General features: G+C 38.1%; 2 protein-coding genes across 3 annotated transcripts in view; one reads left to right on the forward strand and one right to left on the reverse strand.

The window, feature by feature from the left end:
* On the reverse strand, nucleotides 1-18,213 carry sh3bgrl2 (SH3 domain binding glutamate-rich protein like 2). Its single transcript, XM_036590776.1, has 4 exons — nucleotides 17,946-18,213; nucleotides 8,262-8,447; nucleotides 3,791-3,871; nucleotides 1-187 (listed from the first exon to the last, which is right to left on the reverse strand). Exons 1-4 carry the CDS (start codon nucleotides 17,988-17,990, stop codon nucleotides 173-175), a joined length of 327 nt encoding a protein of 108 aa, XP_036446669.1. The 5' UTR covers nucleotides 17,991-18,213; the 3' UTR covers nucleotides 1-172.
* The window catches only part of lca5 (lebercilin LCA5), a 25,168-nt gene continuing 13,496 nt past the window's right edge, over nucleotides 16,210-27,881 (forward strand). The window contains exons 1-3 of one of the 2 annotated variants that reach the window (XM_036590774.1): nucleotides 16,210-16,362; nucleotides 23,720-24,117; nucleotides 26,988-27,529. In XM_036590774.1, the coding sequence (XP_036446667.1) occupies nucleotides 16,295-16,362; nucleotides 23,720-24,117; nucleotides 26,988-27,529 (1,008 nt within the window). In that variant the 5' untranslated portion in view covers nucleotides 16,210-16,294. Of the gene's footprint in view, nucleotides 16,363-19,362; nucleotides 19,677-23,719; nucleotides 24,118-26,987; nucleotides 27,530-27,881 lie in introns of those variants that run through there. The other variant, XM_036590775.1, reaches the window with a different exon arrangement.

Here is a 27,881-nt window from a genome sequence, read left to right on the forward strand (position 1 = left end):
TAACTGTCAAGGAAAGGTCTCTTTAATCCTCTGAGTGTGTGGGGGGGCTGGTGGGCAGCAGGTTTTGGTGTTTGGCATAAGCATGGCTGGCAGTAAGGGCTTCACGCTCCCAGGAAGAAAGATACATCACGAAACAGCGCCACAGTGCTTCAGTCAAGGGAATGTTTATAGCCTAGGATTCAGAATCCTGTAGAAGCCAGAGTTACAGAATTAAAGAGTATGATACAGTGCATTTAAAGGCCCATACCCCACATTTGTATTGTCCTAATTCATTTTAACACAACCATTTTTCATCCTCTCTTAAACACGTTTTTTTGTTACTATGTCTTTTTTAGAGTGATGTTATGAACTACAATATGTAAATGAACTTCAACCACTCTTTTTTCGGATTTATAGGTCCTTTTGAAAGATACAATAATCCGTTTTCTTCCGAACAGCCAGGAACAGCGCGACTTTTAATCATTTTCCCACAGCGTCCACTCCAGTAATAACACAGTGTTCCAGTAACAACACTCTTTATTACTTCAATATAAATGGGTAGGGGTTTGTGACATCACAGCCACGATGAATTCAAAACAGGCTGCTTTTGCAGTTTAGCTGAAATATTTTGACTAAATGGACTGCAGAGGGATTTTGAAACTAACAGTGTTTGCATTCAAACCTTTTTATCTAAAAAACAAGGAAAATGCATTTTTCCAGGATGTAACCCCATTATGAATGGTTTAGCGCACAATTTTCAGCTTTCCCCAGATGTAGCTGTTCAGCCGCGATATGTTTGGAGTGCTTCCTCAGTTTAGAATTTGAGCATTGAGGCTAATATTATGCACAAACACTAGAACTCAATAGTCACCCAAATAACAATAATTGTTTCAGTAAAAAACATCACCGAATTGTCTTTCAACCCACTTATCCAGGTCAAGATATTTGTATTCAGAAACCATCTCAGATGTAGGAGCTCTGCTTTATAAACACCAGACCTGGTGTCTGAGATGGCCATGTGTAGCAGTGAAATTTTGTTTATTTTATAATTCATATTAAGCCATACTGAGCTCTAAACCCATCTGCACTAAAGCCTGACCGATAAAGGATTTTTAAGACAGATACCGATTTTGATATTTGAGGATTTAAAAATCAGAGATATCCGATATATTGGCTGATATTCTTTTTTTTCTTCTTCTTCAGAAATACATAACATGAACTAAGATTTTCCCCAACACTTGTTATGTGTAGATGTAAGAGTCCTCACCAAGATAACATGATGCAATGCAGTTTAAAAAGAAACTTGCAGCTTTGGGATTTCACACTGTGTTACGAGCACAAATAAACATCTGTTCTACAATCGTTTAAAGAATTTAATGAAAAACCAGATTAATCATCTGAAGCACCTGAACATGGCATGTTAAGGCCATTACACAACAAATATGATGCAAAAAAATGACACTAAAATGCTTAATATTCAAGCATGATTTTTTCTCATAAAAACTGTACACACGAGACACAACACGATTTTTTGGGGAAATGTCACCAAATAGCTCTTGCTGCCTAAAAAGACAGGCGGAGCATCTAAGAGAATGGACGAGAACATGGAGTTTCACCATTTCATTTCAGGAGCTAAAACTCTCCTTCACAGCTCAGATCGCAGCAACTCAGTCCAAGCTGATTTTGGAGATGAAAATCCACATGAGATGAAGCACAAACGGGCTGAGTGTCTTCAAAGGCAAAAGGATCTCCTTCATTCCTCACAGACCGATCCAGCAGACATTGTGACTACGTTGTGACAGCCTATTCTTTGGTGCCCATGACATTGTCACAACGTTTATATGTAATTCCTCAGAAAGTTGTGACAACATTATCTGACAACACTGTGACAACATAGTGGCAACATTGTCACAACTTCCTAGAATCTTCATGAGTTCCATTATGTTGTGCATGGAACCGTGTGGAATTTTGCTAAGTTGCAAACTGTGGTCATAATACCAGACGTAACCAACGTTACATAATACTTAAGTTGTGACAACATTGTGACAACCTTGCTCAGACAATGTAAACAGCACGAGGCCCCGGAATGTAACTGCTGCACGATTTAAGGTGGAATGGGAAAATTCTGGCAAATAAAAAGCTGACTTCACCCTCATCGTTCATCGTCAAAATAAGTTAAATGCTATAGTTTAACCGCTCATTAACATTATTTCTATTCCACTGATAAACACAGCAGTAGCTAGCTTTGCGGGTAACCTGCTTCAGCAATGAACAGCATTATAAACTGCTGTATGTGATGTTGTCAAAAATTTTGACAAGCTAGGGAGAAAAGATAGGACAGTTGTCTGTTTACTCACTAGAACCGACAAACATTTTCATAAATAAATCTACGAACTTTATCAACAGCTTAGCCTACATCACTCAATGGCCATGTTATTAAATGTAGGCTAATTGGGATGTTTGCCTTTCTCAAAAACTTGAGAGTTGCCGTTTCAGAGCGCCCCCTGATGGACAAACTACGTAACGAAAACACTCATAACATGGCTGAAAGACCTGTCTTCATCATTCTCTTTCTTTTTTAAATGCCATTTATTGGCTGTTATAAACATCAATAAATAGCATTGATTTTTCTGCAGCAAGCTGATATCGTCCGATGATATCATCGCACCAATTTATCGGTCAGGCTCTAGCTTGCACCACCTTAATGAAGACCTATATAGGATTTGAGCAGATTAAGAGAAGTTTTGGTGATGTATTTTTACAGAAACAAGCTGGGCTATTTGGGTGACTTTGTTAGCAACATTAGCCTTCTAGTTCCAGTTTTAAACAAAAGAAGCAAAATCTGGTCTCCAAGCATGTCTTGGATGATCGACTACATATAGGGTAAGTGGAAACTGGGTAAATTTAAGCCATCTCTATTCAATCTACTACTTACTCTGTAGTTTGCTGTCATAGCTTCATAAGCTATGTGTGTTTGAAATGTCCAGAGGCAAATATATGTTCAAATGACATACTGGATCTACACTGTCACACTGAATAGTTAAATGACGCTGGCGTGCTGTGTGGCTTTACATTTCTCCAGGGACAGATAATCAGATTATTCCCGAGCACAGAGCCAGGCTATGGGCATGCATTCTGGGAAATTAAATTCTGCTGATAATTGCCTTTACAGCTACATTCGCTATGACAGCACAAAGTATTATTAGCCTTGGAGCTTCAAATCCGTCGCTCATGCACAGAGAGGACACTGAGTCACTTTCCATTTATTTTTAAATTGTTTAGCATTGGGTTCTCCTGCTGAACTAGCGGAGTTTGTTTAAGACAATAAATCCCTGAAACATGAATAAACATCCAGCACATGAATCATGAGAGAAACATGACATGGTTAAAGATCTGTCTACGTTTTTGTAGAGAATACTGACAGAAATACTTGAAACGACATCTCATGAAAGTCTTCTGCTATACTTCAGCACTATTATAGCACTTCTGGCCAAGCAACTGACCTACTACATTTAACAAATCTTACTTGCCTGTGTGGGGTATTTTGGTAAGTTGGTGTGATAGCAGAAATCATTCATTTTGCCTATAGAGCAAAATTGCTGAGACCCTGAGTTCCTAATACGGGCATGACAGTGGCTATTAAATCATGACACAACTTCAGAGGTCTACTGCGATTGGTTAAAGTGCTCATTTGCATATTTCAAACTTCTGCAATATTTGTGTTATGAAGACCAGTGTCAAGATAATGATTAAAAAACAGAATATTGTGTGAATACAGTGAGTAAATGTATGTGTAGTTTGTTTTCTGTACCTTCACTGAGGGTTGAGAGTTGAGGCGAAGAAACGAAAACACTGTGTTGGTTTCTTTAGATTGGAAGAAGTCTTCATAATCCTGAAAGAACACAATTTAACATTAAACAAAAGTTGTGATGGTTTAGCGTTCTGATATGTTTATACTTTTTGTGTCATTGGTCAAAAAGCCTGCCTGCCCTGAGAGGGACTGGCGACCTGTCCAGGGCGTTTCCTGCCTTCCTCCCAATGACTGCTGGGATAGGCTCCAGCTCCCCCCCGCAACCCAAAAGGATAAGCGATTTAGAAAATGTATGTGTGCGTGTGTATGTGTGTGTGCATGTGTGTGTGTGTGTCCAAACAGTGAGGCACACCATAAGGAAAGTAGGGACCTGGATACAGCTGATCCAGATGTTTCCTTTTGAGAACTGACTCATACATAAAAATGTTGATACCAAATCTTCCACTTTAGCTATAATTAAAATAATTATGCATGCAAATTGGTTTTGATATTGAGGAAGAAAAAATGACTGCTACAAACTAGAGGTCTGCGCCCTTTTTCAGTCCCGCTCACACAAGATTTCATCCACTCCTGCCCACTCCCACAAAAAATCGGTATCATTTGTCCCGCTCCCGCACGCAACCGAAGCATTTTGGCCTGCTCCCGCCCCCCGCATTCCCATCAAAGTGAACTGACATCTAATATGTGACACAGTCTACTCACAAATACACTATTCTCTGCTGAAACACATTATTTATTTCCAGTAAACACAAAGCAGGAATTAAACCACAGAACAGTTATTTTTGGTGTTTTCCTGGGCTCGGCAGCTGTGGCTGTCGGGCTGAAGGCTCTGCCGTCTCTGTAAGCTACAAGAATTTTCATGTTGTTCACGTGATCGGTTGCTTCGCAATTCTATAGAATGACATAATTTATTTTAATTGTTTTACTGTTTTTCATTTTATATTGCTTTTATTAATGATTTAGTGATTGTTGTACTTTATTTAGGCTCTTCACTAATTTGTGGGATTTCTCTTCCTGCATGCTTTTGCCCACTCCTGCCTATAGTGGGCTGGTTTACCGCCTGCCCCCATGCACAATACTTAAAACTAGTCCCGCGCCACAAGATATTGGGGCAGGTCCTGCGGGTCCAGTGCAGACCTCTACTACGAACGATGCCAATACTACTTTCCCTTTCGTTCTCTCCCACTAGTGCTCATACAGAAAGAAAGTAAAGCATCCTTTGAAATGTTGGGGTCAGTAACAGGGTAATAATTTTTAAAAATGTAAATTTTACCAAATCTCACGGTAGAAATCATAACTGTACCTGTTTTTTGTGCATAGCAAGACATTTAAGAGTATTGGTACTGGTTTTTGATCAAAGAATCAGTGATATTGCCCATCCCTGAGGGAAACAGAGTAAGAAGTTTTAAACAGCCAAATACTCTGAGAAGCGGAGCTCTAGGATATGGATTACACTGAGATTATGGGGTTTGCGATGCAAAATCCAGCTAACGCTGCCATTAGATCACAAACACTGACAATGTTATAAACACACACTGATCCATGTGAGGAGAAGGTTTTAAATCGCAGGTCAGAGGACAATGTAATGCTTATTGCTGGTACAAAGACCAAACTCACCTACTGACTACACTCTCATTCTAATCATTAATCCAGCTGAAGACTCACAGAAACACAACACATGTACATTTTCAGGACAATCAGGAAATGTCCTGATTTTGAAGGAAAACCAGGAAAAAACAGAAAACAGGGCCTACAGAATCAACAAAACAAGCTTCAAGTCTCATTTTTTTAATTGAAAGAGGAAAACGGTTTGTTTATCAATACTGTGGTTAATATTAGGGTACAATTTGAGATTAAGCTTATGCTAATGCCAGCCTTACATAAAACGATTTTTTTATGCAATTTCACTGTCGCAGACAAATTTCCAATAGTGCAATAATATCATTAGAGCTTGGTAGAGTTGTGACATGCTCCTGTTATCTTGATCGTTTGGTTTGAGGTGGGCAGGACAGCTGTGTGAAGTCAGTCTTTTTCTTGTCTAGACATAAAATCATAATTTTAATGTTATCATAATTTTTTGTCTTGTCTCATGCAATAATGACCCTGCTAAATCACCAGTCTTTGCAAAATCATAGTCTGTGACTAAAAACTCTGTGACTACTGATGTGAGTCAGACTTTAGTCTTTTAAAATTCTTCTCCAAGCCCTGTAGTGTAGGCCATTAACTTTTCTGTTGTTTATTTCCAGGTTTAAATGGAACTGATCAGTCGATGTGGTCTCCGACTTTTCAAGAGATTTGACTAATATCTGCTCTGTGGGGGTCCTGACCATTGATGTATGGTGGGTGAAAGGAGGCTAACAAGGTATGCAGAGAAACAGATGGACTACAGTCTGTACAGTCTCAACTACAAAGTGCACCTATATAGTAAGTGGAGCTGATAAAATGGACAATGAGCGTAGAAACAAGGAGGTGGTTTTAACATTCTGGCAGATTGTAGTTGTTGGAACAAAATCTTGTATCTCAATTTTTGTTGTTTTTCATTTTTGGTATAATCTGAAAGTACTAACTGTTATTTACACTGCACAAAAGTTTTATGATGAAGGGACCAATATAAATTGCTTGGAATAAAGTATTTTTATATATATAAAAATAAAATATATATTATATTATATATTAAATATTTCTTCTATTATAAGTCAAGAAAAGTTCTCCTGAAAGGTTACTTTTTTGGAGATACAAAGTTTTTGTCTGATGGCCAACCAATATGCAGTACATATGGGACATGTTATTACATATAAATACTCATACAATCATATATAGGTGTTACATATTGCCACATGAAGAACAGTTAGATCCCATTGTTTTGAAGAAAATGTGTCCTAAAAACTGAAAATCAGTTTGAATTGAATTTTAATTCTTAAGTGAATTAAGAATTGTCACTACCAAAACACATATTTTCTGCAATTTAGTGACCTTTGTTTGGGTTTGGGAAAAATATCATGATTTTGTGTGTGTTCAACTGTTCAGTGCTGTGTTTGCTAGTCATGTACTGGCTAGTGTTTTTGAGTTCTTCTCAAATTGTCGCTGCTGAAACAGTCACTACTGAAACACTCGGCAGAGTTTTGGAGACATTATAATTACATTGTTAGTGACAAAATGGAACAGTGAATCATTTCTTTTAATAAAATAAAATATAATTAAGGTATAGGGTCACTCTGAGCTAAAGGATTTTAGTCTAAAGTTCAAGTCAGTTAAAAGTCCAAAATGTGTTTTTTTTCAATTGAGTAGAAAGATCCATATGAAAACAAATGCATGTTTATAAGTGTGGGGGGTGGGGAGGGTGTAACTGTTTGCAAGAGCTAATGGAAACTTCACAACACTGAACAAACACTGACCGGTTGGTCAAAACAGAGGTTGGAAAATTTACACCACAACCAGAGGAAGGAAATACCATGTCTGATCATGTGATTGGTAAGGATCACAAAAACCACACTAGCATGTCACTGGCTCAAAAACAGAGTGGAAATTCAATAAGTCCCATAGAGTAGATCTCTGCAGTACCTCTAATCAAAACATACTCCTGAAAGACCAAGATCTGTCAGCACTGGCTTACAATTAGAAAGGAAATTCATTGTTTGATGAAGTTCTAATGTCTAGTAAACTATCCTCATTAACAGGTTATTGATACGTTCAAAAACACTTCTGATATTGATCTTCAATAAGTGTCCCGTCAGATCTGTTCTATGACTGATTCATTAGCTACTCTGATCTTTCAATTCTCTCACTAATAAAACTGTCACATATGCATATTTCTTAATTACTAATTGATAAAGGAAGTTTAGCTATATATCGTTGCTGTCAAAAAAAGGTATTTCCATTTTCTGCGATTTTTATTTTTTTGTATCATTTGAGCATTTTCAGCTGTCCTTTACATTGTGTAAAAATTGAATGATGAATGGACCAATAGAAATGCTTCAAAACTGCTTAGAATAAAAACTCTTTACATTAAATTACATTAGGAGTGAAGAAATTTTCTGCTCCCTCCCTGTAAAGTTATCGTTTTGAAGATCCTTGTTCTTCACTGGACAGAAACAATATATTAACAAATCTCTAATAATCACACATTTTCCAAACAACAACTGTTAATGAATTGGTGGAGTCCAATTCTCAGTTTCACATATGTTCACACATTCACTTAATCAGAACTTAAGATCCTTAGGATGCTTGACCCTTTGCAAACTGATATTGAGTTTAATGCACATTAACATTACAAGATTTGCTCCAAGTAACTCTGGATCATTTCTATTGGTCCATTCATTATGAACTGTTCACACAATATAAAGCGCAGCTGCCAAATTGTGTAAAAGAATGAAAATTTTAAAAAGTGACATGTAGTGTATTGTTAGGTCTCTGATAAGATTTATTGATGAGTATCAATGAGTGCATGATCTCCTGTGTGAAATCCACTCACCCCGCAGTATTCTGCTCCATTAAAGATCTGAGGGGGCAGTGGGTTGCCCTTCTCTGGCCGCTTCTCTGGCGGAATGTTCTGGTACATCCACAGTCTCTGCTCCTCCTGCATGGTGATGTCCACTTCCTCAAAACTGATCCGGTTTGCCTCTAGGAAGCCCACCACGGCCTGCTGATTCTTCTTTACCTGAGGAGCAACATGAAATGGTCTGGATTTAATGTAAACTACTTATTGCGACACTCTTAGCGCAATGGGCTCTGTGTAGTTCCAAAAAACGTTCTCTGACTTCTAATAAGAGTGGAACCATTTTTGATGCTGTACAGAACCAGTTTTAAAGGATTTTTAAAGAACTATGTACAATAGGTTCTCCTTAATAGTCAAGAACCATTTAACCAGGCAAAGAAGCACTTAAACATTCAAATGGTTTTTGAGTTGTTATGGTCTGCTGCATTGACTAAAGAAGCTATGAAAAACCCCTCATATGTCTATACATGCATGCAAAACTTCAGGCACCCGCTCTAATTCTGTGTTTGTTGATTTTCTAAGTGGAAAGAAGTTAATAGGAACAAGAAACAAACCTAAATATGACTCTTTTCTCCACATCTTAATGTGCAGTCTATTTGCTGAATTTGATATTGGAAAAAACTAAAACATAAACTTTGTGTAAAGGTTTAGAGAACCTTTCCGTTGATCCACTAGGTTTATTTTTTTCTCAGAGCTTACTTGACTTATTAAGCCTCAATCCAAGTTAGATGTGGACAGTTTCAGAGCATAATAAATTATGTGACCCCACAAACTGCTCAAGGTGTTGTGCTTAAACTAACCAGCCATGGGCTCGTATAGGTGGCTGACTGAGGATCTGAGGAAAGATGATCTACAAAAAATAGAAGAAGAGTATAAAAAAGGGCAGCTGAAGTTTTCAAAAAAAAAAAGGAAATCTAAACAGTTTCTGCTTGTAATGCTCCTTAATCTGAGCCTTTAGATATGCGTGTGTGTGTACGTATATATATATCACTGTTGTCGGAAGAAATCCTTGTATATCCAAAATGGTAACTTGACAGGAGAAGGAAAAAACCTTTACTTTTAATGTAAGTGAATGGAACTAGACTTCATTTTGGGTCATTTCTTTTAGTCCATTCATTATTAAATTTATATACAATGTAAAGGGCAGCAGGCATTTTCAAACTATGTCAAAAACTGAAAAACGTCAAAAATGGAGGTACAAGGTTTTCTCCTGACAACAGCAAAGAGAGATTCTTTGGTTGTCATTATTGAGAAGAAGATATTGATCCTTTCTGAAGGCTTAACTGAGGGAAAATGGATAGGAGGCAGCTGGACTACACACACATACACACACATTAATACAATGCTCATTTTGTGCTCCAGAAGATAAAAATATGCTCATGCACACACACCTATTCACAAGAGAGTTAATGCATGTCCATAAGTCTGCATGTGTGAGCAGCAGTGATATTAGCATACGGGAAAAGGAACTGTATAAAATCTCTTAAGTGGGATGCCCTCTGTACTGTGATAGCTCTGTGATACCACCATTAACACTGAGCCAGGGCAGTTATGTGGTTTTATGGCTAAGATACTAACATCCTTACATTTAATCTTTTGCAATTTAAGAAAATATAATAGTTTATTGAAGATTAACACTGGCAAAAAAACACATGCACACAAGGGAGTAAGCTCCAGTTCCACATGCTGATCCATTTCACTAACCCCAACATAGACATGCCCGGGGGTGAAGAGGGCATTGCTTTTGAATTTTACTAATAATATACTTACTAAGAACTAAATATCTGACCAGAATGTGTGAAGGCATTAACAGCAGCGATGTGCCTTGTTGATGCTTAGACAAGAGTTCAGCCCATCTACATAGAAAAAGCGCAGTGAGTGCTGAAAACAGAGATGAATCACTCTCTCTCTCTCTCTCTCCATTCCCTTTCCCTTTCCCTCTGTCTCTTTCTCGACATCTCTCTCTCCCTCTTCTCTCCTTGTATCTCTGTCTCTGTCTATCCCTATCTATCTGTCACACTCACTCCCTCTCTCTCTCTCTATTTCTCCCCCTTTCCTTTTACCTTTGCCTCTCTCTTTCTCTCTGTCCATATCTACCTCATCTTCTCTTTCTCTCTCGCTCTGCCTCTTTCTCTTCGCCTCTCTCTGCCACATCCTCTCTCTTTTTGTGTGTGTGTGTGTTTGTGTGTGTGTGTGTGTGTGTGTGCTGACAGTGCAGATTGTGTTGCTGGGCACCAGCAGACCTGTTTCAGCTGATATCACTGTGAGGAAGACACACACACACACACACACACACACACACACACACACACACACAATCTGGGTTGCAATATAAGTGAATCTACAAGTGAATCTGTCTGCAGCACATATTTGGTCAGAGATGTATGTTTTATTTGTTTATGTGGGGGCTGGAGTAGTTCTCAATTAAATATGACAGGGAAATTTTGAGAGGTAAACAAAGTCATTCAGGGTGGTTTGATGTGAAATGGTTCATTGTAGAAGAACTGACTGACTGATTTCTACTGATTTCTTTACAGTAGTGGTGATAGGAACTGGTTACTATCCAAAAATACCACGTGTCCTCAGAGTGTTACATGTAATGATGATGATAAAATAGTGACAGATCTGAATAAATAAGTATCCTTATGCTCCATATTATGTTACTGTACAACACCCTACACCACCATGAATGGATTAAAAGTTTTTGTCTTGCAGTTTTACTTCTTATGTCACAACTATCATGAAATAATGTCAAACGCATCTGGCAGAGTATTCCTAACTATTTAATGTAAAAGCTTTCTGTGGTGTAGTTTTAGAGACGTTAGAAACCTCAGACATCTGGTTCCTATCACCACTGTGAACAATCCTGACTTGGAAACTTTCTCAAGCACGGTGCATTTCGAACCACTCTGACTGACTTTGTTTGACATCGTAACCACTCAATTATGCAGAAATGTTAAAAAATTCTTTGGAGTTCCCCTTTAAGCTGTGATGGACAGAATGCAGGACAAAAGCTGGTGTTATACTGACACACATACACACACAATGTAGCTATTGTTTTATCCGCAAAACAAAGGAGTAAAGATAAGATGCTGCTTATCATACATGACCCCCTTAAACACTCATTGCATATGCTCCACTGTTAAAACTCTACGATATGTACCATGACCTCTTTAAAAACTCTTCTATGAATAAACAACACTTTCCATAACAAAGCATCAGATGTCAAATTGTTTGTGTTACCATAGACACAAAATAAACAATATGAACTCATTGTGCTGCGTTGAAAAATCTCCTTGTCTGAGAAAATACTGAACGTAAACAAAGGCCAGACGGTCAACGAGGAAACATTATTAGGCAATTAGGCAATCCAGTCATGATGAATGATAAGTGCTATAAAGCCGGGCGCTTCAGGACACTGAGTGTTTATCATCCGGGAACGGACCAGCCATTTAAACCATGACTGCAGGAATACTGCAGCGTTTTTCAACCTAATATCTATCAGCCATCTCTTTATCATACTGTTGATTAGCCTGGACAGAAACAACAGTTCAACTCAAAAGACACTTCTAAACAGGGGCTGAACTGTAAAAAAAAACACAGGTTGGAATAGTAAAATAGACCTTTTGGTTATGAACTGTAGCTATAATTACTTTTTTAGAGAATGACAAAAGCTTGTCCAACATTTTCTGTCTGAAACTATGATTAGACTGCCCATTTGTAGATATAACGTAATTTGGTCCCAAAGCAGTCACTCAGGGGGTGGGGGGGTGGGAGGCTCATTGGAAATGTGCTAGTGTGTTTAATATTTTCATTTAGCCCACCCAATGTGAACTTCAGCTTCATTAAAAACAAAGGCTAATCAACCAAAAAATAGACTGTCAGTTAATTTGACTGCAAATGAAATTAAAATTCATGATGAGTGCACCCTAGTGTCCAGACCACACCAACTACTGAATTCATTCATACAGCAGTCCACTGTAAAAAAAAAAAATTAAAAAGTATTCACACCTGAGACAGTCACAATGGTTATGTTATGATTTATTTAAACTCAAGGCATTAATTGAGATAGCATTAAGATAAATATATTCAAAGTCATTGTATGTACTGTCCCAAACCCTAACCACTGTGAAAATAGTACTTAAATAAACATTTTGTTGCTTTTTATCAGTGTTTTTAAAAATGTTTTTAAAGTGAAGTTAAAAGATTTAGATTTTCATGAGTTTAATTAAAAAAAAATATTCAAAAGTCAATGCTGTCCCACGTTTTCATGTCACACAGTTGTGTGGTCTGTAAAGCCGCTTTCCCACTGCATGGACCAGCTCGACTCGGCTCGACACGACTCGACTCGCTTTTGGTACCAGCTACTTTGTTTTCCACTGCTCATATAGTATCCCTTCAATGTGGCTGGTCCTCATAGCAATGCCAAATGTAACTGCCTTGATGTGAAGAAGACAAATTTTGTTTAGAAGAGGCTGATGTCAGTAAGACAAAATACTGCTGAAAAAATCAGGAGACTTTGGGAAAAACTACATCAGAGTTCAGACAACAAGATGATTCTGGTTGTTTAAAAGAGGCAATGCAAGAGACTACGCTAACCTGGTAGCTAACATTAGCATATGTGTTTAGCTATTCTCTCCAACCTATCGGTAGCCGTCTAGAGCATTGTTACTCTGACCTATCAGCTTGCTTGAAACCTCGACAGAGGTGGTACCAAAAATAGTACCTGGTACCAGAATTGCCAAGTGGAAAACCAAAAAAGTGAGTAGAGTCGAGTCAAGTCCAGTCGAGCCGGTACCATGCAGTGGAAAAGCGGCTTAAGTAGAGCCTTATTTTAGCCACACCCCTGCATTTAAGAGCAGGTAGTGAGACTGCATCCCTGTCCATCATGGCCACATGGTGAGCAGTTAGAGTCCATTGTTTTGAAGTAAATCCCAAAGTCTGAAAAATCATTAGGTAACATAAAGAATTGTCCCTACTGAAACACATATTTTCTGCAATTTAACTTTTTTGCATTCTAATGAAAAATATTATGATTTTATGTGTGTTCAACTGTTCAAAGCTTTGTTTGCTAGTCATGTACTGGCTAGCGTTTTTGAGTCCTGCTCAAAATTAGCTAAAAATGTCACTAATGAAACATTCGGAGTGTCAGTACTGTTACGATTGTTTTCTTAGTGACAAAATGGAATTTTTAATAATTTTGTTTTAATAAAACAGGCATAATTAAGGTATAGGTTCACTCAAATTAAAAAGGTTTTAAAGTCCAAGTCAATTAAAAGTCCAAAATATGTTTTCAACTCTGACCTTTAGCAATTTGATAAAATCATTCATATAGAAAGAGCACAAACAGTGAGGGGGATTAGAAGCATTTAACAGTTTTGACCTATGTTCACATGATCATAATCTGCTTTATCAGCTGTGGATTTCTCTCTCTCTCTCTCTCTCTCTCTCTCTCTCACACTCTCTCTCTCTCTCTCACTCTCTCTCTCTCACTCTCTCAGCCTCTCAATTTCCAGTACTATGCAGAACTCTTTAGAGAGAAATTTATATATAAAGCTATTTATCTGGGCCAAAAACATTTGTTTTTTCAGAAAACACAAACATTTAAATCAAAACAAATACATAAATAAACAGTACATTGTGATTTGATGTGTGTGAGTGTGTGAGCTTGCCAATTTCCAAAGCCCTCCTTGAGGAAGTTCAGTATTTACAGTTACCATGCAAAACCTAGTTTATCAGTAAATCAGGTGCTGCTGATGGAATTGAACAAATCCACACAATGATTGAGGTGCAATGAGAGGAATCTAGCCTGTGTTAAAAAAACAACAAAAAACGTCATGCTACATTTTATTGCATCTCTGTTTTTATTTGTAACATTATTCTAATGTTATATGCTGGCAAAAAAACACACTTGCTGTCCAGATAAATAGTTTTAAACAAATTCTAAGGTGCTTAAGACTTTTGTACAGTCCTGTAACTCTCTCTTTGTCTCTCTTTCTCTCTCTCTTTAACTCTCTTTCTGTCTTTGTCTCTCTCTTTCTTTCTATCTCATTTTCACTCACTTTGTCATCTTGTGTCTCTCTCTGTCTCATTTTATCACTCTCTCTCTCGCTCTCTCTCTCTCTCTGTTTTTCTCTCTCTCTCACTACGCACAGTTCATAAGTAGCCTTTCTCTTGTCAACAAGCATTTTTGTTCACACCCATACACTCCCTTTTTTCTGAATATTCCCCTCATAGAAATCCTCCAAAAACCGGATCAACACATGCATCTCAGACCACACACACAGACACACACACACACACATTTTATAAATATATATATAAATATATATATATATATATATATATATATATATATACATACACATACACACCCCTCACCTGCCCGACCTCCTTTTATAGTGACTAAATTAGAGTGTCTGTTTGTGTGGGAGAAAGACCACCCTATCTAATTACATCTCCTTAATCACCAACTCATCTATCATCAACTTATCAAGTTATTGTGTGTCTGGGAGAGAGAGGGAGAAAGAGAGAGAGAGAGAGAGAGAGAGAGAGAGAGAGAGAGAGAGAGAGAGAGAGAGAGAGAGAGTCAATATAAGAATCATGTTGACAAACTTTAGTGATCATCTGCACAACACCGCCAAATCTCAAACACTTCTACAATGTTTCTGTGTACAAAATAAACTCAAAAACAACTCTACATTTTACAATGACAATAAACAATTCTATTATTTTCTGACCAGATCTATTCTTTCCCTGTTCCTACTTCAAGTCTGTGGGCCTCTATGAGAAAGACAGAGAGAGGGAAAGAGATGATGAGGAAAGAGAGAGAGAGAGAGAGAGAGAGAGAGAGAGAGAGTGCTGGTCTAAAAATAGCTCCTAGGCTAAACAAGTCCAAGTTTTGTAGAAATATGGAAACAAAGGAAATCAGTGCATTAGTCATTTTAACCACTACCTAATGCTGCCCCCATTACAGCAATGTTACTATAAACCCTTCTATCTGATAAGCAATAAACACAGCCTAACCCTCTAACCCTGAACCTTTAAAGAGCCCATATCATGGAAAAATGAATTTTCTTCACTTTTTAATACGTTTTGATGCACTATGTACACATTGTTAAAGTTTCAAAATGCACTGTTCACAGTCTGTAAAGTCAATATATGGAAACAAAACTGCTAAAACAGCCTGTTTTTAATTCTCCATTTTTGTGATGTCACAAAAACAAACATATTTGCATATATCCACCTTTTCAGCCTACAGCAGTTAAGCTCTGCCTATTAACATTGCAGGTATAAGGATTGTTTCAGTCTGGATTGCTTTTTGAATAAGGCACAGTGCACTGCAGCCTATGAAAACAGAGCTCATTTACATATATTCGTCACACAGGCACAGCTACAAATTCTGTTTAGTTATAAGACAGGATGGAAAATGGTCATGAAAAAAATAGTGTTTTTGGTACATAAAACCTCATAAGGGGACCTCAGGAAGAGAGCGATAAAATACAAGAATAATGAAGGATACCGACCTTTTACCCCTTTAAAATGTAAGCATAATTTGTTAAGCACCAAAGCACCCTGCAGGCATAGACGTTCACCACTTGGCTCACCCATGAGAGGGCTAAAAATCAACATCAGGGAGACTCTTTACTATAAGACTGGAAGATAATCCCTACTCAGAGAAGAATAGATTAAGACATTTCTCATGATCACGAAGGCTAAATGGCAGAAAAGAGTCTATTTACCCTTGGCTGAACTGCACTGTAGGCCTGTATTTGTAGTTAAGGGCTGAGAAAGCGGTTAGTTTGTACGGTAAACATGCACTTTGGCCACGCTTGCTGTTTATTGCTCACTGTAATCCACAGGAGTGGAGAGTGGAGACCGGAACGTCCGATCACGGCAAATCTTTGGACCATGACTGACCAGCAAACAATCGAGGATTACATGAGAAAGAGCTGCCTGTTAAAAACTGAGATTGAGTGGGATTACGTGTTAGTATCTCAGGTTACATAATGACTCGCACTGTACAGGAGCAGAAGAGCCATAAGCATGAACACAGCCCAGTGGAGCATGTAAAGAGGTATTCAAGGGAGCTGAGGGCATTTATTAAAGGCCACACACGAACACAGACACACAAACACAGACACACTCTAGTTGGTATTCCTGTCTTTGATGGGTCCATTGACTTTTTTATTTAGGTGCAGTAGTGTGGAAAACTCTCTAATCTAATTTATCTAACTTAGATTGAAAACAGTCATTATGTATGTTGTATAAGTGAATTATTCATTTTTCACCGTCGAAAACATTCTATGGCTAGATGCTGCACGTTTAAAGGACCTATAACCTAACATTTTATATTGTTTTATTCCCATGGAGGTCCACTTACGATGTTTGTGTGGTTTTCCAGCCTCTCTTTATCCCTTAGAATTAAACAGGCTGTTTTCATTACTGTGCCTTTAAGACTGGCTGTCCTGTAATTTGTATCTCATTAAAAAAGCAGTCCAGTCCTTTTAACATCAGCATGAATGGGTGGGGCTAAAGCGCTATAGGCTCAATAGGCAGACTTATGCAAATACATTGGTTTTCATGACATCAGAGAAACAATACATTTAAAAAAAGTTTTGGCAGCTTAGTTTTCACATATAAACTGAGGAGTGAACAGCAAGTTTTGAAACTTTAACAGTGTTTACACACTACATCAAATGCTTATTAAAAAAAGCACAGATATTCAGTTTTCTGTGATTGGGTTCTTCACATGTTCTTTAGCAAAGGGAGTGATATATGCAGAACCATGACAACTCAAAGATCCATTTGAAATGGTTCTTTGCATAGTCAAATGATTCTTCTCTGTGATGGAGAAACTCTTGTATACGGTTCAGTAACACTTCATTTGGGTGGTCCACTGTATGCTTTGTAGATGCTCAGTATATCTTTTAGTAATATTCAATTCAATATCTATTAAATGCAACTGAACTTGAAGTTGAGTGTAGAAGATTCTATTAAATCTATGCCCAACCCTAAACCTAACCTCAAAACCTACACCTACTCCAAAACCTTACCCTCGGGTATCCACACAAAGTGTGACCAATAATAATAACATAAAATTTCATTGTGTTCTTCAAGGGACCCACCAATAACATCCCCACAATGACAGAATATTCATATCTATTATTTTTGGTCATAATAAAGAGCTAAACCTTTCTTCATTAAGCTGCATTTTTTTGTTAAACAACAATGATAGTAGAAGCAATGATGATGATGATAATAATAATAATAATAATAATAATAATAATCACAATCATCATCATCATAATAATCATAATAATGAATAAGAGAAAAAGAATGTATTTTTAATCATTTCCACCAATAATGTCCTTACTACGTCATTATTTCCACTATTTTGCTCCCCTTAAAGAGCTAAAACCACACACACACACACACACACACAGAGACACTTAGCCCCTTCAAGGCAAAAACTATATTTCATTAAAGACCTGACAGACTATGATGTCAGTATCTACTAACGCAGCTGACTGATAACACACAGATCTATATGTGTGTCTGTTATCAGAGTGCAGCACAGACAGTCTGATCAAACACTATCAGTCTGCTGATTTGAATGAGTGTCAGTCCAAAACGTGCCATAAAAAAACATAAACTCACCGCGAGAGAGCCGGACGAAGAGGCGATGTAAACCCTGATCACCATCCTAATCCCGCTTCTCTCCCTCTCTTTCTCTTTATCTCTCACTCACTCTCTCTCTCTCTCCTGTAGTTCCCTTTCTCTCTCCCTCTCTCGGCCTCTCGTGCGCTCGCTGTGGAGCCGCGGTCGTGCTTTAATGCTGCGTGAACGGGGCGCCCCCAGTATTTATTCCATAATAACGGCGCTCACTCCGCAGCCCGCGTGCCCTTCACTCCCCCAACAGGCTCACAAGGAACTCACAGCGCTTATCCCGTGCGCTGAAGCGAACCACAGATGCATGCTGGGAAGTGTAGTTTGCAAATGAGTGGACCTTTTTCAGATTTAGATTCAGATTTCTTTTCACATACACAGAGAGAGTATGAGATTAGATATGTGCCAAAAGTGTTAACCGTAGAGTAAAGATCTAACTTTAGTCATGGCCAGATATACCATATGAGTGACTGGGGTGACTTTCCACTAAATGAATGCTCTAAAAAAGTGTATGGTTTAAAATGACATAACACTTTTTGAAACAGTCACTTAAATAGTTCACTTAATAGAAAAAAGTTCACTTAAATCTTGAAACCACAACAATCAGTCTGATAATCTAGCCATCCATATCCAAAAAGCATTGTCATTGCGTAGATATGGTGGACAGTTGCATCTATAGGTAAAATATAAACAGGATCATTTTGGTATCTTATTTTATAGTGGTACCTGACCGATCTTGACAAGGTCTTAGCTGAGGAGTTACCTCTGGTTGAGGCTGGAATTTTTTTGTGAAGAATGAGTTTGTGGACAGGGCTCTATAGCTCTAATGCCCAGGCACACCACAAGATCCTAAACTGACCCTGACTTTAGTCAACTTTTCTAACTACTTGAGTTAGACAACTACTTGATAATAGGAGGTTGAGCTGATTCAGGAGTGTTTCAACTTGAAAACATTGAACTGTTAAGTGTGGCGGACTCAAAGAACAGCATTAGGGACTGAAAGCATCATGTGGAGCCACCATGTGGAGCCACCATGTGGAACTCAAAATACAAACGCTATGGTAACCTGTGGCAAACCTTTGAATAAGATAGTAATAACAATATAATACATGTATATATATATAATTCATATTATACTATATATAAAAATCATATTATACTATTTATATATGATCAATAAATAATAATAATAATTATTATTAGTAGTAGTAGTAATAGTAGTAGTTGTTGTTGTATTGTTGTTATTATTAACAAAAATAATGATTTGTTTATCATTCAAACGATAGGTAAGTTAGTTATTTGCTGTTCTAGCTTTTTCGGTGGTTGCTACGGTGCGTGCGTCAATAATACAGCGCGCGCAGCAGACGTTGCCATGGCGAGGCGTCGCTGTTACAGTTACAGCCGCTGTTTCGAAGCTTGATGGCTTTTGTCGACGCTTTTTCTCACTGAATAAAGACCCTGCTGTCGCCTGGATTTGTCTTCAGTTAAAGTCGTTTAGTTAGTAGACAGATGCCCGTCGTCGTTTTCTTTCTCCTTTTTTTCACTGTGAGGGAAAAACGCTGTTAAGCGCTGCACTTTTTCTAACTGGTTATAATGCTTTAGCAAGCCACGTTTGAAATAATCCTAGCTGGCTAAGTTAGCTAACTAGCTACTTAGCCGAACCGGCGACTCTGTTGATAATCCACGCCAAGGGAAGACACATGGATACCTAAGAAGAAACGGGTAAATGTGGAAAATAATGTTATTTCTCTCACAATATGCATGTTGCCAAAAACCTGCTGGCTATAATTTGGTTGTTGTTAGCATCATGCAGGCAGGTATAGAGACTGTTAGCTAGTGATAAACAAGCAGTCTAGCTTGTTAGCAAGATTAGCTTTTACCTTCTCTTTTTGTGGCAAATTCATATCAAGAAGACATTAGGACTCGCCTTTTGTCTCATATAATTCCTTCTCATGTAATTTAATACAGTTTGCGTAGTCCATTTCATATAAAGACTGTTAAATTAAAGCGGTGAGGAATGGTGCATCTTTTGTTTTTGACACCTGTAGCTCACTGAAGTTAACCTAGCTAGCATTTTGTTGTAAGTTGGAATATAACGTTAACTGCTTTTGCTTCTATGTTTCTGACATAACTCGATGTTTTTTTTATGTTGTATACGTTTAGAAATGCCTGCATAACATCTAACACAGTCAAGAATGACAGTTTTCAAACGTCAGGGTATTCACTGGCTGGCTGACAGCTTTCTTTGTGATTGCTTTTTAGCCAGCAGGCCGCTTCTTAATGGCAGTGTGTTTGGTCTGTCATGAACAGAAGGTCGTGTACTCGTTTGTGTGATGGCAGTTCTTTCCTCCCCCCTCTAAAACCACTTTATGCCAGCATATTTATCTACATCATTGTCTCTCAGACCCAGTCTCCCTGCCTTAGCTACCTGTTTTTTATACCATGCTCTGCCACATCTGATTCTAGTCATAAAGGTCTTAATAAATAACAGGTGAGTCAAACAAGGCTTATTATAGTAAGCAAACCCCAAATTAAGAAGTGCATGAGCCTCTGTTGGATTGGACTAGGAGTTTTTTCATAAGTAGGGGTGTTACAAAACACATATTGTCAGGTTCACTCTGATTTTTTCTATTCGGAGGTCTAGAGTCAGTTCGAATTTCATATTCTATGTGTCATGATCCAGCAGAGCTCTATTCGCATGCTACACAAATTTGTAAAGCTCACAAAGCTATAGATTTGATTTCCAAACAAAACATTCTACAGTAGTGTGTCTGAGAAGTCTTATAAAACTGCAGTTGAGGTATAAATACTGCAAAAACCTGAACTACCTCCTAATAAAAACTTATATAGCATGGTTCTGTTTTCAACCCCACAACACTGAAATATCAACATCACAAAAGCAGAATTAAATTAGTGTAAAATCCATGCTGAGTCTGAGACGAAGCATTAACTGTAACTAAGTTATTGATTTAGTTTTTCATATTTTGTAGTTTCCACAAAAACCTGTAAACAAAAGACCCTCGGAAGAGGCAGAGTGTATCGAAGGTGTTATGCCCTTAATAATAAGCTCAGTATCTCTTCAGTCACTGTGGTAAGATGCCATGACCAGTCTCAGCTTTTTACTGCTCTCTCTGGTTTTGCTGAGCTACAGCATCACAATTGCAGATACGGTATGGAATGTTCTGGACTCGTTGGGTTCGGTGAGTCAGAAATTGGCTGGAGAGCACAGTGTTAGTGTAATCTGTGGTGAGGAACTTGTCTGCGTTGCGTTTCAGAGTCCAGCTGTTCTGCGTCTCTTGTGTACTGTTGTGTTTAATGTTAATATTTAGGCCTAATCACTTTTACTAAGACGACAGTCTTGAGGCTGACATGATCCTAAACATTTTTGTTGTCAGGTACAGAGATTCAGAGTCATTCTGTATGACAGCTAATGAACATGAAAGTCAGGGAACAAGCTCACAGTAACAGAATGTATTAGCATATCTGAATAGCTGAAGTGCATTGTGTTTAGAGAATGCTTCTCTATGGAGACAAGCCTGTGAGCTAAAGCCAAGGTGCATTGTTGTTTGTAGTAATAGCAATACCATATTCATCATTTTATTGTGAAATCAATAGGGGAGTAACGATTCTGAAACCTAGATCAAAACCATGTTACAAATGTCCATGGTCTCATGACTTCCAGAACCATGATACCCCTCCTCCCCATCCCCAACATTCTGCCATTGCTGATGGGGCAGGCTGTTGAGCTCTTATTATATTACAAATGTAACAAAACTAATTTTTCATTTCACAAGTAACACAGTGACAAATGTAAATCACCTGATTATTATTCTATTCAAAGTTAGCTCAAAAAAATTTTCCCTGTTTTTTCTTCCTCACCCCCAACCCCCTCAAAAAACGCAGTCTGAACCGAGCTGTGGATTTGGAAAATCGTTACACCCCTAGAAATCAACTCATCTTAAGATATTTTTTGTATTAACACAGCAAATTATTGTGAGGTTGACACTGAGATGTTCTGCACATCATTACGGGATATGACCGCAACTGAGAGTTAAAAGGCATAAACATTTAAAAATATATTTTAAGTGTTTTTATTCTTATGATTAAGGTTTTAGTGTTTAAAGACTTTTGAAGTTCTATGCCAGAACTTTTTTTTTTTGATTGTTTAAAAGCTGATACACTGATGTTATTGCTTGATGGCAATGTTATTGCTAATTGATGGAAATGTTATTGCTAATTGGTATTACCAAATGTAGGTTTTTGGTCATGTTTGAAGTTAAAATGTCTGCAAATTGTGTATTTGCATTTTAAAATGCATATTTGAGATATTCTGTGAATACACCATGCAAAACATGGTGAGCACATTTGTTTATAAATGTTATTTATAGGTCTAGTAAAATTATTTTTTTTATATGAAAATTTCTGGCTGCTGAGTTGCATTAGTTTTACAGTTGTTATGAAGAAACACAAGAGATTACTGTTAATTTCAGTTTTTACTGTGAGTGTACAGGAGAATACAACTACAACACAGTAATCTTGTGCTTCAGGTGACGTTGGAGTCTAATAGCTACTAATTTACTGTATTTTTACTATCTGTTTTACAGTGTAGTAGCTATAGTTTTATAGTTATATATGGCAATTCGACAGTATTGTTACTGTGATAACTCACATCACAATAGATCACAACAGAAGTCACAATAGAAGTGAGTGATATGGCAATAGTGTCATATCACAGTACTTTCAAGATGCTTTTACAATACGCAATGTGTCATAATGTGTTTTTTTTTACTTTATTATTTTTTCTTCAATGAGGAAATACAGGTAACGTTTTTCTGTTCCAAATTATTAAACTTCAGAAAAATCAAATATTTTGATACTTTTTGTGTATTGTGAAAAAATACTTTAAGTATTATGTTACGTTTTTGCTATAACACCCACCCCTTGTAGTAGTGTTGTAATAATAATTGTGAACTGTGAATTGTGTAAATAATCATTATCATCATTATCATTGTCATCATCATCATCATCATAATCATAAGAAGCAAAAATAATATATTTATTATAATATGCTATTGCTGTTGTTGTTTTTGCTGCTGTTATAATGCTGGCTGTTTGTATTTGGATACAAATCTTTGTGAATCCTCTCCTAGAGCTCATGTTTATTGTGTGGGTCAGGTCACGATTCTCTCAAAGCTCTTGGGTAAGCCAGATGTGGACACGTGCATATACACACGTCTCTTGACTGCATTGTGGCCATCTGGGGTATTTTATCTGTTGTCAAGGTGATGAGAGACAGTTTCTTACAGTGGGTGCATTTAAGCCAAGTGACTTCATAATTGAAATGAACCTACTGTACTTTTCTCACTCTGCTGTGCAAATATGCTCGAGGCAGCATTCTCTATGGTTTTGTTTGCTTGCATTTTTTATATAACTTTTGCCACATAGTTTTTTGTTAGTTAATTTATATGCTTCCTTGTTTATCCATGATATCAGAATCATATCGGTATTGGTAGATAATTCCTTTAAAAATAATTGCCATCAGGCAGATGTTTGCATATGTCCAATATTTCTAACCAGTATTGCATGACGTATTTATTGTTCTCCTGAAGAGCAGAATGTTAGGTATCCTTTGTTAAAATACCTGTTATCTAATTAATTTTACTGCATTTATGATCATATAGAAATAAATATTACATTTCTTTGTAATGCTAACACAAGTGGATGTAGTTGTCTTATTATGATCTAAACTTGTGTTTCTGCTGTAGGTTGGAGAGTAAAACAGAGTTTGACATGGATTCCCAAAATACTCTGGACTCGTTCGAGGATAACCGGATGAGGGAGTCAGAACAGAGCCCACTGTCTCAACACAGAGACAGGAAGGATTCAGAATCCTCCTTCCAGTCAGGAAAGCAGAACAGGAAGTTTCGTGAGGATGTCGAGAGCTCATCATTGGATCGAGCCCGGACCAGAACACGAGAGCCAAAGCGGGACCCAGATCAGGACCGGATCAGTGAGGGAGAACACAGCAGTGCCTCCTTCTACTCAGATGATTATGAGAACGTTTCGCTGTCTGAGAGGTCCTTCTCACCACAGTCTCCCTCACCGTCAGCACACAGAGCAGGGAGGGCTCGAAGAGTCTCCAGCAGCCCCTTGCACCGAACAGGTATATAAAGATACACGCCAGGAATGTAAAAATACAAGAATCAGTCTGAAAGTAGTGTCTCAACTGCATCAGTTTTTGGAATGTTAGAATTGATTATAATTTTTTAGAATAATCCATAAGTATGCGTCGTTTTTTGGCCAAAGTAAAGACTCGTCAAATGTAAAAATCCCAAAAAAAGCTTGTTGTTGTTTCTATTGTGGACCAATACTGTGTAACTGATTTTTAATTTAGTGTAAATTTTTTAAATAGTGCAGAATCATACCACAATTATCAAATCAAATCATGATGAAATTTAAGATTTCATAATGAATTGAATTGTCTCACAAAGTATTGTGAGGTCAGTGATTTACGCTCTTTTACAAACTTATACAAACATGGCTTACATAAACATACTTCATTATCTGGCAAAGCACCTTTAGCCGACTGAACTATAATCAGAGTCTTAGGCTACGTTCATTGCTCAAGTTAGATTTTTTGCTAAGATCCTATCTTTCTAACTTGATTGTACACATTCGTTTAAGTGTGTGACACAAATCTGTCATTCCTGTGAACCTGTATCCGTAAACAACGTGAATGCGCACATCCTAAACAACAGCGTCACATGAGTGAACCCCATGTGTCAAGAACAACAAACAAACTACCCAGCAGAACAAGCCTTCATGAAAAAGATCATTTGCTCTGAACAGCTCTGGGCTGTTCATCATTAAAGCAAGGGAAAAGCTTTTGCACCGTTTACTGGCTCTAACAACAGGTTAGGTGCTGCCACCATGTTAACCCTGTTCTTCAGTGGTCAGGACCCCCACGGACCCTCACAGAGCAGGTACTATTTGGGTGGTGGATCATTCTCAGCACTGCAGTGACACTGACGTGGTGGTGGTGTGTTAGTGTGTGTTGTGCTGGTACGAGTGGATGAGACACAGCAGTGCTGCTGGAGAAGAACCGGGTAAAAGGGGGCTAACAAAGTATGCAGAGAAACAGATGGACTACAGTCTGTAATTCTAGAACTACAAAGTGCACCTATATAGTAAGTGGAGCTGATAAAATGGACAGTGAGTGTAGAAACAAGGAGGTGGTCAAAATGTTATGCCTGATCAGTGTATGCTAGACAAAACTCACCATGTTTTCTTGTGTAACAAAACCAACACAATGTTTTCTTTTGTTTTGCAAGGCACCTCTGAATACGTTGATCATATTTCTCTTAGGGCCCAAATCATAAAATGAAATTCCAGAGTGATTTTGAGGGCATTATAAAACCCCACAATCCGCTGATAATTTCTAGTGAATGCTGTAGGTTACTACACTGAATGTATACCACAGTGCTCTGTTGTTACTAAGCAGTGGACAGAGGAGCTAAAGTTAATGGTGGCTGCGGTGGCGCTGAAAACAGACCTTAAGATCTTAATGATGCATCATACAGAAAAAAAACTCACTGGTAACTGTAAGTTACCGCAGTCATGAACCAAAGTATGTGTTCCTCATCCCTGCATGCCCTTTTCAACAGCCACGAAAAAGGAGCCAAGCGCCTTATGTTACTTTATTTATGTGACTGGGGATTAGTGACAGATGATAAGAAAGTATCAGTATAAGTAAAAATTAATTTATTGATTCATGCATAGTAAACTAAATAGTCCCCCCCCTTATAGCACCCTACTAATGAGGGAGTCGGGATCCATTTCAGTCACGTCCTAAGGGTTAACACTGCACTATTATAATGTACATTATGGAGATGTGGCAATGCATCATGGAGAACAGATGTTCTATTAATTATGCTCTCTGATGCAATTGCGTTGTTTGAACACCAATGGTTGCTGACTACTAGCACCAGTCAACAGCAACACATTTATGTTCGCACACCCAGTCCTCCTGCTCTAGTGTCATTAGTAAGATGTGCTGCTGCAAAATAGCGAACCTAATATTATGAATCGAATCATGGGCTTAATGTATTGTTACATCCTGACTAAATACTGTAATGAATTTAAAAAATACTCCTCACCTTACAGCTGCATGTAATGTAAACACATTGTGATAAAATGGAAAGGCCATGAAGGATTCTATCTAGTTTGCAGATCATGGCAATGCAATGCCTGTAATGGCCAGCAGATGACACAAGGGAGGCCTAAAATGAAACCATGAAATTATTTCCTGGTTGGAATTCCCCATATTGCTTTTTTGTTTTCAGTGCCTAATCAAGTTCAGGACTAATGCACATGTAAATTTTGTTGCTGTCAAATGAAAAACCTTTGGATTTGTTTGAAAATTACAGCTGCCCTTTGAGTTATGAGAACATTTAATGAGGAACAGATCAATCACAAACCTTTCAAATCATGTTAAATAATGTTAGATTAAGAATATTTTTCCCTTCTTCTGCAGGTTATGGCCAGAGGTATGTCCAAAAGTATTCAGACACCCCCTCTAATTAGAAGTCGGCTACTTTATGGTGCACCAATTGCTGACAAAGGATTTTGTCGATACACAGCTTGTATAATCTCCATAGAAAACCATTGCCAATAGAATGAAATACTCTGGAGCAGCTGCACATGAGCTTAAAGTCACCATGCCCAGTGCCAAGCTTCAGCTACAGTTAATATAGCATTGAGCTAAGGATCGATGGAGCTCCATCCAGTAAGATTAAAATGAGTCAAAGTGGCATTTGTCATCTAGATTTAATCACTAATGCTTTTGTGGCTGAATGCAAACATCTCATGCAAATCCTCAGAGCAATGTTTTAGCACCTAGTGTAAAGGCGCCCCACATGAGTAGAGGCTGTTACTCAGTAAAAGGATGAGGGGGCGAACTCCCTGTTAACATCCTTAAACGTAGTGAGAAGCTTGTGTATATATGTTTACATGCATGTCTGCTCTTCTCTTTAGGTGTGCGCAAGGGTGTGCCTCGTCGTCCAGGTGCTCAGGCCTATCACCCACATCAGCGCTCCAGTGGTTTTCGCTCTCAGAGTATCAATAAAGACGCCCCTCCAAAGGATCTGGACCTGGTAACCAAGCGGCTGCTGTCCGCACGCCTGCTGAAAATCAGTGAGTTAAAAAACGCACTCTCCGAACTGAGGGTGCACGCCGATGAGCTGCAGCGTGAGAACCGCCTGCTCCGGCAGCTGCAGCTGCGGCATGAGAAAGCGCTGCAGCGTTATAGTGACACAGAGAGTGAAATATCTCAGCTCATTTCCCGGCACAACAATGAGACTCATGCACTACGTGAAAGGCTGCGGCGCAGTCAGGAGAGAGAGCGCACAGCAGAGCGCAGCTACAGAGAGGCAGATGCACAGCTCCAGCGCTGCCGCAGCCAACTGCAAAAGCTGCAGCAACTTGCAGACGACCAGAATCTCGGGGAAAGAGAGGAGCTGTCTCGCAAACTGACCCACGCTCAGGCCAAAGCACAGGAGAGCGAGCGCAGAGTCAAAGTACATGCACACATTCACATAAATACACACGACTGTTTTCAGTGATTTATGCATGCAGTTATTAAGGTACAAATTGTCTGTAGTGTTCCTTTCCCCCAGCAAAGGGTAAATTGACAACCACTCAAATTTATTACATTTATTATAATGTTTTTTGTTATTAGATTGTCCAAATAAGTAAAAAGAACACTGAGATGAGTTGGAATATCCATACATAAACTCAGCAAATAAATAGAAACTGTACACAAAAGTTGGAAAAACATGCCATGTGTTAATTTACTTTTAGCTTAGAAAATCAACAAAAAGTCTTCTTTGACCAGGTCAAAACGATTCAAACAAATATGACTGTATATTT

The sequence above is a fragment of the Colossoma macropomum genome, unplaced genomic scaffold (assembly GCF_904425465.1).
Source record: "Colossoma macropomum unplaced genomic scaffold, Colossoma_macropomum, whole genome shotgun sequence".
Taxonomy (NCBI): domain Eukaryota; kingdom Metazoa; phylum Chordata; class Actinopteri; order Characiformes; family Serrasalmidae; genus Colossoma; species Colossoma macropomum.

Coding starts and splice junctions, on each gene's coding strand:
- sh3bgrl2 (XM_036590776.1), bottom strand. CDS start 17,990: ATGGTGATCAGGGTTTACATCGCCTCTTCGTCCGGCTCTCTCGCG. Junction 8,448..17,945: donor CTTCGTCCGGCTCTCTCGCG/GTGAGTTTATGT, acceptor GTTGCTCCTCAG/GTAAAGAAGAATCAGCAGGC. Junction 3,872..8,261: donor ATGGAGCAGAATACTGCGGG/GTGAGTGGATTT, acceptor GTGTTCTTTCAG/GATTATGAAGACTTCTTCCA.